At 37.6% G+C, this 9,984-nt stretch overlaps 1 protein-coding gene across 4 annotated transcripts in view; it reads left to right on the plus strand.

Annotated features, from left to right (window-relative positions):
• Map2k4 (mitogen-activated protein kinase kinase 4) overlaps positions 1-8,630 on the plus strand; it is a 149,673-nt gene extending 141,043 nt beyond the window's left edge. For all 4 annotated transcript variants that reach the window (XM_074046851.1, XM_074046849.1, XM_020174000.2 and 1 more), the window contains 2 exons: positions 4,806-4,851; positions 6,054-8,630. In XM_074046851.1, the coding sequence (XP_073902952.1) occupies positions 4,806-4,851; positions 6,054-6,167 (160 nt within the window). In that variant the 3' untranslated portion in view covers positions 6,168-8,630. The remainder of the gene's footprint in view (positions 1-4,805; positions 4,852-6,053) is intronic.
• Positions 8,631-9,984: the final 1,354 nt, after the last annotated feature.

Raw genomic sequence — 9,984 nt, forward strand, 5'->3', positions numbered from 1 at the left:
GGCTATAGTTGAAGTGCATTTATTCCCATGATGCACTCATATTAGCCCTCCACATTCATCTGTTCTCCCTGCCATTATCCTTGTCTTAAATGTTGTCTATCATTTCTAACCTGGGTCATTCAGATTTCAAATTGATTTCCTTATAATCCAAAGTACCTTGTTCAAACTGTTTTCCTTTCAATTAGAGCTGTATTTATTATGCTGCATATCTGGTCATGTTGCTTCTCTATTCAAAACTATGGCGAACAAGCATTCTTAATAGGATAATGTTGACACTAAGGAAGCAAAAATTGATTTGGAGAGACAGAAAATCATGGATCATACATTGACTTATAGCCCCCCCCCCCCCAAAAAAAAAGCTATAGAATGTAAATATATAGATGGTATAGCTGCAGTATTTAAATTTCATGGTTTGAGAGAGACAATAATGAAAAAAAAAGATTGAGGAACTTTCTTGTCTTGAAAATAGTTAAAGATAATGTAACTTTCAAAGCCCATTATGAGGTGGACTTGGTTTATTGGTCTGGTCACATTTCTCACTGTTCCATTGGAAAATGTTCTGCTGAACTGAATTCTCTTCAGTGTATAAATTAAAGACATCTAGAGGATATGGGAAAATATTTTTATTACCTTTGGATAAGATTTGTTAAACCACACAGAGAGCAACTGAGCATAAGAGTGATTGTAAGATTGATTTCATTGAAATTAAGAACTCCTATTGATTAAAAGCACTAAATGAAATGCCAAACTATTTAAGAGGATAGGTTTCTTATAGATATTTGTCATGGGACTGTTACACAGAGTGCATAAATAGTATTTATAAAACACTTAAATATGAAAATGATGACCAAAAATGGCAAAATAATTAGAAGGCACTTAAAAAGATATTCAATAGATCAGTAAACATATTAAAGAATACTTTTACAGCATTATTAGTCATCAATGAAAGGTAAGTCACAACTGCAATGAAATACCAATAAAATCCTCCTAGTCACAACTTAAAAGACCAGCAGTTCCAAGTGTTGGTGAGGATCTGAAGAACTTGGGAATGTAGTTTAATACAGTGCCTTTGGAAAACTGGCATTACCTAATGTAACCAATGTGTACCCTATGAGCCAGCAGTGTGAGTTCCAATTATACATACACCCAACAAAGCAAGAGCATCACTGTTCCAAAGACCCTGTGAGAATGTTCAGAAAAGCACACTTGGCTCATAATAGTCTATAGTCAGAAAATGTATCAACAGTAGGACAGATAGATTACATATTATACCTTGATATATAACTTCAAAAAGATTAAACCTTGCTTATACTTAACCAGCAAAAATCTCACAAGTCATATTGAATGCAAACAGTAAGACATAAAAGAGTGTGGTTCTATTTATGTGGAAGGTAAACACAATAATGAGGTAAGGGAAGTCAGGAAATTGTATCTTTCATTTTAGCTCTACACTTAGGAATTATATTCATTGCTGTGTGTTTCTTCACTTAGAAACTTGTGGAAGGGAAAAATAGGGATGAAGATAATGGTTCCTCTGCAGACTTCAGCTCACATTTTAAGCTCTTCCCCACATTAACTTCCTTTTGAAATCATCCATGGAATTTTTCTTGCTTTTGATTTTTGTTGGTACCATGTTTTGAACTCAGGGCCTCTTGCTTGCTAGGCAGGTGCTTTACTACTTGAGCTAAGCCCTTGGCCTGCTCTTGAAATTTTGAAGAAGGCAGGAGGTATTTTTATTTGTCCTGGGAAAGAACCACCAAAAGGATAGCCTTAAGAAATTTTTGTGAAACTGTGTAGATGAGAGTGGATTTAGGGAGGGAATAACTATTCCAGAATTCATCATATAACAGGGGAAGGGAAGTGGGAAAAAAACAAACAGAGGAGGATATAGGCCTGTAAACAATTCCCTAACTTGGTACAGCAGAACCTAGAAGAAAAGGCAGTTTGTGGGATAGACAAATAAAAAGTAAATCTGAAACCTAAAAATGTCTTAAGGAAATGTTTATATGCTAGCTCCCACTTTCAGCTGAGATTCTGTGTCAGTGAAGGTCAAATTATCTGTTACTCAAATGCTTGAAATGTTTCAGATTTTTTCAGATTTTGAAATATTTGCATATATGCAATGAGATATCTTGGGCATAGGACCTAGGTCTGAAGAAGAAATTTGTTTCATATGTATTTTGTACACATAGCTTGAAGGTAATTTTACATGATACATTTAATAATTTTGTGCATGAAACAAAGTTTCGTGGTGTGAAATTTTCCACTTGTAATGGAATGTCAACTCTCAAAAAGTTTTGAGTTTTCAGGGGACTGGAGGTATGGCTCAAGTGGTAGAGTGCCTGCTTTGCAAGCACAAAGCCCTGAGTTCAAACCCTAGTTCTGCCAAAAATATTAAAAAGTGTTGGGTTTTCAAATATTTCAGATTTTCGGACTAGGGATGCTCATCCTGTATTCACCCCTGCCTTCCACCTGACAGGAGGAACCCATAAAGAACTCAAGCTTTGCTGAAATACGGAAACTTGTGTTGGTTCAAGGATGGTAACATAGTACAAAGCTGTTATAACAGACCCAGAAAATAAGTTCCTTAGCGAGGTGATAATGCTGTAGTGATAGTCTCTCATATTCACCAGGAACTATACCTGAAAGCAACTTGTGATGTTTGATAAGCCCTGATGTCCTAAAAGAGAAGAAGAAATAAGGTCACTGACAAATGAAAATACTCAGTGGCTAAGAGAATTGTACCACAATGGAAAATTTGAGCAAGTATTTTCTTGTGAAATTGTCACTGAAAAGAATTAGGGAAAACATTACGAGCAGGGAATACTTTGAATTCGGGAAGTTTTCAAATGGTAAACATGATTTCTGAGTCAAATGGAGGAAATAATGGTGCACAGCATATTCGGAATTGCAAGTTAAATCTGTGAAGTAGGAAACACCCTTCAGTTAATCTTCCAGATGCTAGGAATAAAAAAGTGAACAGAGGTAATTAAGAGATACAGAAGAAAAATCCTAGAGATTCAATATTACTGATAGTAGAGACGGAACTAAAATAAAATTTCCTTTGATTTGGAGAAGTTGACCTTAAAATACCAGATCAATTAACCAGCAGTATGGAATCACGTGTAGGTATATTGTGAGAAAAGGTAACTAAGACTGGACTGGACAAGCTTTCAGTTAAAATGTGCACATAAAGTCAAGCACCAGTGTCTCACGCCTGCAATCCTAACTACTCAGGAGGCAGCAATCAGGAGGATTGTGGCTCAAAACCAGCCCAGGCAGATAGTTCACGAGACTCTATCTTGAAAAACCCCATTACAAAAATGGACTGGTGGAGTGGCTCAATGTAGAAGCCCTGAGTTCAAGCCTCAGTACTGCAAAAAAACAAAAAGTGTGCATATACATGTACAGTAGTGTAGAAAAGCCTGAAGTCAGAGCAGTACCTGAAGAATAGACAAACAGTTCCAGAAAGATGTATGTGGCCACTTCATATTATTTTAGTGGATTAGGTATTCTGCACAATACTTCCCATGATACTGAGTAAGCATTTTTAAAATGTCAACCTAAGATTAAAGAATTCCCAAAGATAAGTGGAACACTGGAGGGCTCAGACCTGCAATCCTGGCTAACTGGGAACTGGAGATTAGGAGGATTCTGGTTCCAGGCCACCCTGGGCAAAAAAAGTCCATGAGAACCCATCTCAACTGGAAAACACTAGGCGTGCCTGTTATGCTAGCTACAGTGAGAAGCTTTAAATAGGATTGTGGTCCAGACTAGCCTGAGCAAAAAGTGAGACCTTATCTCCAAAATAATAAGCAAAAGGGCTGAAAGTGTGGATCAAATGGTAGAGCACCAGCCTCACAAGTGCAAAACCCTGGGTTCTATTCCCTGGTACTATAAAAAAAAAAAAGTCTCCAAGATAAAGTTAAATGAAGTATGAGCACTCTACAAAAATTGTCAGTACACACAAAAGAATGAAGAGTAGTAGAAATAATTGATCACTGGAATAGATTTGCAAAGATATCAAATATTACAATGATCAGAAACAGGAAGATGTGTGTCAGAGTAATTGAACTACAATGCATTCTCAGTGAAGACCACACTCAACTACTTGGAAAGCTATGAAGTTGGAATGACAGACTGTGTTACCAGTATTAGCTTTGATAGAACAAATGAATTTAATTCAAGTGGAAGGGGAATAGGGATTAAGATACAGGCCAAACAGAATGAAAATGATCCAGGTAACTTTAATGTACAAAGTAAAATTCAAGGGGAAGGTATCAGCAGGGGTGAGATTTTTATATTGATACAATCTTTAGTAAAATAGCAGTATGTTGAATATTTGAACCAAAAAACATAGCTATGAAATATGATATAGAGTTCAAAACTTTTAAAAACCCAAGGACAAATTGATTACTAGATTGCTGATTTCTCTTTATGTCTATTAAAAATACATGTATATGTACTTGTGTGTATGTATATGTGCATATACATTTGTTTAAAATGTGTACATACACAAACTGTATTCTATTTGCAGCTATGCTATGATTGAGTCAGTTCTCAACATTTAACTTTTTTTCTAATTTTTCACTAACGATCCTGTACTGAATAGCCTATGTATAAATCCTCAGTATAGGTTGTCTGATTTTGTGTGTGCACACTTTTCTATGTTTAACAGGGTCTGTTTTGTTACTTGGGGTCTGAAGGAAAACTATTTGGTTCTTTGTAATATTTCATTTGTGGAAAGAAAAATACCTGGGTGAATGTGTCTTCATTTTAATACTGTCGTTTTTATGTTATTTCAGCCTTACAAAGGATGAATCCAAAAGGCCAAAGTATAAAGAGCTTCTGGTGAGTATGAGACTTTAGAAACTTCAGATAACATCTCTACCCCAAATCCTCTTACCAAGCTGGTTCACAAAGTGAGCACTGAGACTCTGTCAAACAGCTTGACCTCATCAAATGGTTTTAAACATTTTAAACAAAGGTATTTTCAAAGAGAAAATCTGTAGCTATAATTTTCTGCTAATTTATTAGCTATATTCTCATGAGATTTTTGGTCTTAACATGTTATAAAATTAACTCCCAAGGAATTCCAACTTTCACTTAAGGAGCCATTTACTATTGTATAATCCTATGTATATGTAACTTATCCATAAGAAAAAGTAGAAGTTTTATTCAGTGAACTTATACTGCTTTTTTTAAAAGCTCATGTACAAATTTACATCACATAGCCAGTTTCCATTCCTTTGAAAGTTCTCATTCATCCATGCAACTTGAATGTCTTATGTTAGGTGTGCCATTGCTCTAGGCAGAGAAGAAATTACTTTGATCCAATGATGTGGAATATTTTAATAAAAAATTTACTTGTCACATTTAGCTTTTTGTTCTCCAAGGAAGTTAAGTCAAACTTAGGATCAATCCAGCAATGATTGTAAAGGTACCCAGCTGAAGAGAAACATGTTAATAGTGATAGAACACAAAAAGATAGGTTGGTGAAGCAGATACTAGACTAGGCTCTGAAGAGTGCAGGTCAGAAGTTCATAGGGCAAGCCTCTGCTGGACCTCTTTTGGAAAGGAGTTTGGAAGGATTAAAACCAAAAACATTTTTGTAACATCCTTCTGGTACCTATGGGAGAAGTGAAGGATTGGGATTTATGCCATCCTGATAGCATAAGATAGCAACTGGTATTCATGTAGTTCTTTTTGGCTCTCAGATGGTGTGGTAGAGGCTCCAGCTATGTTTTGTGCTGAGGAACAAACAACTCTGCTCACTGCCTCAACAAATACTCTCTGATATACAGATAAGTCCCAGACTTCACTGCCAGGGTGGCATCTCCAGATCATAACACAATGTATCATATGTAGGCACACTATACCCACTAACATATCTGCATGAAATAAAGGCTATATTTGCCTCTGCAGTGATACCCTACAGCCATATGTGGTTGGGAGCCTGCACTTACATGTTGTGTGGCAACTGAGAAAAGTTCAGCCTGGACTCTGATACAGACTTTTGCTGTTTTCTTTTTGTTTTTTCAATTCTTTTGCAGAAACATCCCTTTATTTTGATGTATGAAGAACGTACCGTCGAGGTCGCATGCTATGTTTGTAAAATCCTGGATCAAATGCCAGCTACTCCCAGCTCTCCCATGTATGTCGATTGATAACGCTGCTACATCAGACTCTAGGAAAAAGGGCTGAGAGGAAGCGAGACGTAAAGAATTTTCATCCCGTATCACAGTGTTTTTATTGCTCGCCCAGACACCATGTGCAATAAGATTGGTGTTCGTTTCCATCATGTCTGTATACTTCTGTCACCTAGAACGTGCATCCCTGTAATATCTGATTGATCACACAGTGTTAGTGCTGGTCAGAGAGACCTCATCCTGCTCTTTCGTGATGAACATATTCATAACATGTGGAAGTCAGTACGATCAAGTTGTTGACTGTGATTAGATCACATCTTAAATTCATTCCTAGACTTGAAACCTGGAGACGCAGCTACTGGAATGGTGTTTTGTCAGACTTCCAAATCCTGGAAGGACGCAGTGATGGATGTACTGTCTGAAAATAGAGACTCGGGCTTGAGTGAGAAGAGCTTGCACAGACAGCGAGACACATTGCCTTCTGGAGCTGGGAGACAAAGGAGGAATTTACTTTCTTCACCAAGTGCAATAGATTTACTGATTTGATATTCTGTTGCTTTACAGTCACAGTCGATGTTTGGGGATCGATGTGCTCAGCCAAATTTCCTGTTTGAGATATCATGTTAAATTAGAATGAATTTATCTTTACCAAAAACCATGTTGTGTTCAAAGAGTTGAACATTAAAATACTGAGACAGGACAGAATGTGTTATTTTCTCCTTTACCAGTCCTTCTGCTCTTCGTTGGGAAGACTCAGGAGTCTGCCACTTGTCAAAGAAGGTGCTGATCCTAAGAATTTTCATTCTCAGAATTTGGTGTGCTGCCAACTTGATGTTCCACCTGTCACAAACCACCAGGACTGAAAGAAGAAAAAAGTGCAGAGGGCAAAGTTTACAGATGTTTTTAATTCTAGTATCCGGAATAACTTGTAGTAGCTATATATTTCCCCTTGGTCCCAAGTCTGATACTTTAGCCATCATAACTCACTAACAGGGAGAAGTAGACAGTAGCAATGTGCCTTGATTGATTAAAGATTTCTTATAGGCAGCAAATGACCAAATCTCAGTTGTTTGCTTCTTGCCATCATTGGTCCAGGTCTTCAGTTTCTAAATCTTTCCCTTTTCTGTGGTCTATTGCCACAGTATGACTTTTGCTTAATTCAATGTTTTGCCTTTTTTTCTATATCAAAAGCCTCCATAATTACCAGGGATATTCTTTATTGAGACTTTTAGCCCCAAATCCTTATTTTAATATTTAAAAGGCTGAGAAAAACAGGGCCCAGCTGATGTAGTGGTGATGAAGAGGCCGTGTTTTCTAAAGACACATTTGGCCAGAGAGGATCTGAAATGGCAGTCTTTAGATAAGCTCACCACCTGCTTAAATTACCAATTCACCATCATTTCTTAGACTTGGATTTCTAACCCCTTCCCCCCCAATAACAGGCAAAACAAAAAACCCAGAATGGTTTAGAAGTAGCTACTTGACATCTTTCCCTCTTTGTCTTTACCTACCTATTCATTAACCAACTTCTCATTAGGTTTTGCTCCAACCTCCCTGGAACTGAACATTAGGCTTTGTATAGCAGTTAAGCAGCACTGTGAGTGGTCCAAGCACACTGGATTGTAAAACAGCCATGGTCTAAAATGCAGGTGATGCCATTACAAAGCCAAATTGTGGCAAGGTATTACTGTGTCTCCTCCCAAAGTGACAGTCAAAAACACTATAAAACAATAAAAGGAGAATGGTGCTGTTTAAAGTTACATCCCTGTAAATTACAAATTCAAAAGTGATTTATTTCTTTGGTCCATTGCCTAATTTCTGTTTTCTCCCCCATGGCATCCTAAACCTTAGACTTCCCAGTGTTGTGAAAGGAGGCGTTGCTATGTCTTCCTTCATCTACACCAAGCCATCATCCTCCATTGTTCCCAGGACTCAAGAGGAATTTGTTTCTCTGCTGTCACCTTCCTGTCTGGCTCAGCATAGGGTCACTTTGCCATTATGCAAATGGAGATAAAAGTAATTCTGGCTGTCCAGGAGCAAATCTGACCATTCTGTTGTGTGGATGACCACATAAAAAGGCAATTTTAGTGTATTAATCATAGATTATTATAAACTATAAACTTAAGGGCAAGGAATTTATTACAATGTATCTTTATTAAAACAAAAGGGTGTATAGTGTTCACAAACTGTGAAAATAGTGTAAGAACTGTACATTGTGAGCTCTGGTTATTTTTCTCTTGTACCATATAAAAGTGTATAAAAATTATCAAAAAGCTAATGTGCAGGGATATTGCCTTATTTGTCTGTAAAAATGGAGCTCAGTAACATAACTGCTTCTTGGAGCTTTGGAATATTTTATCCTGTATTCTTGTTTGAATTCCTCCTCTATTTAAGATATATACATGGAATCGAAGTGTTTATGTAATAGTTCTATCCTTTTGCCTGCAGGTCAGTTGTAATAAATTTAGGATGTGATGATGACTTTGTAATTTGATTTTCTGAAGTCAGACCCTAAGAGGGTAAAGTCAAGTGAATTACATTAAATTATGTATGCATTTCACATTGGGGAAGTAATCTTCTAGAAGTGTTTATGGCTTCTTTCTTTTTCCTCATACCTTCTCATGGCTGAACTTTCTTATCCTTTAAAACTACAGCTATATCTGTGATACACAGCTTTGCTTTCTGTTTGCACAAATGTATCACAGTCTATTCAAGTTTCTTTCTTTGTTGGTTACCCTGATCTGCCCCAGCTTCTTAACGCTAAAGGAAGGGGAGTACAGTCCAGTGTATACCATGGTGGATAGGTACAGCTTGTAAGAACCCATTCTGCCTTGACCCCGTTTATATTGCCATCCATGCTTTCTGTTCCTGATTCTGTGGCTGCCAGGTGAGCATTAGATAGTAGCTTATGTATTAGTTTGTGATTCCTGATAGAGAGGGATAGGGAGGAGATTTGTGGGTAAAAGCTGGGTAGACCTGGGAGGCTTATGGATTACGGGTGGGGTAGGAAGTGTGTGACAGTGGAGGTGAACAAAAAGCCATAGAACCTGGAAACTGATGGAGTGACGCACTTTGCAGCCCTAGCACTGGATTTTTCCATTATACTACCACTAGTCATTGATAAAGTGCTTACTCATTGATCATATAGTAATTTATCACCTTTCCTTTTCCTGTGCCTGCTCCTTACTGTACCTGAGATGCCATTACAGAACCAAATGTATCAGATGTTCTCCAGAGTAGGGTGTGACTACAGGGATCCTAGCCTCAGCTGGTAAGGGGATGTATACCGCAGGGAATTTCTGTATCCTGGTTGAGCACCAACTGTGTGCAAGACAGAGTGGTATGAGAGACTGACTGTGTACTTACATGTTTCATTGGAGGTTACCTTGCATTTGTTCATCTCATTTGGTCCTCAGCACAGCCCACCAAAATAAGGTGGTAATAACTTAAAATAGAATAAAACAAAGTTTAGAGAAATGAGTTGTAGCCCAGAAACAGCTGAGAATCAAATCCACAGCTATAATACAAAAGAAATTAGCATAATAATGTAATGTGGTCATTGCAGGCCTTTGAGTTAGTATTTAAAGGGCCCTTTCATTTATTGTCTTGACAGGAACTGTCTTGACAGAGAAAGGACGCATCAGTCTTGAAAGTACCTTTGGAACACGTGACTATCGACCCTGTCTTGGAAGCCTACCAGCTGTTTTGTGTCTCCATCTGTTGTCTAATTATCCTATTGGAGACTTACTGCCTCAGGCAGGCTGATCGTTTAGTACTGTTATGTATAGGAATGAGTTGTCAATACCTCCCTTTCCTATCTACCTCAAAGAGTTAT

Source organism: Castor canadensis, chromosome 11 (genome assembly GCF_047511655.1).
Source record: "Castor canadensis chromosome 11, mCasCan1.hap1v2, whole genome shotgun sequence".
NCBI classification, from domain to species: Eukaryota; Metazoa; Chordata; class Mammalia; order Rodentia; family Castoridae; genus Castor; species Castor canadensis.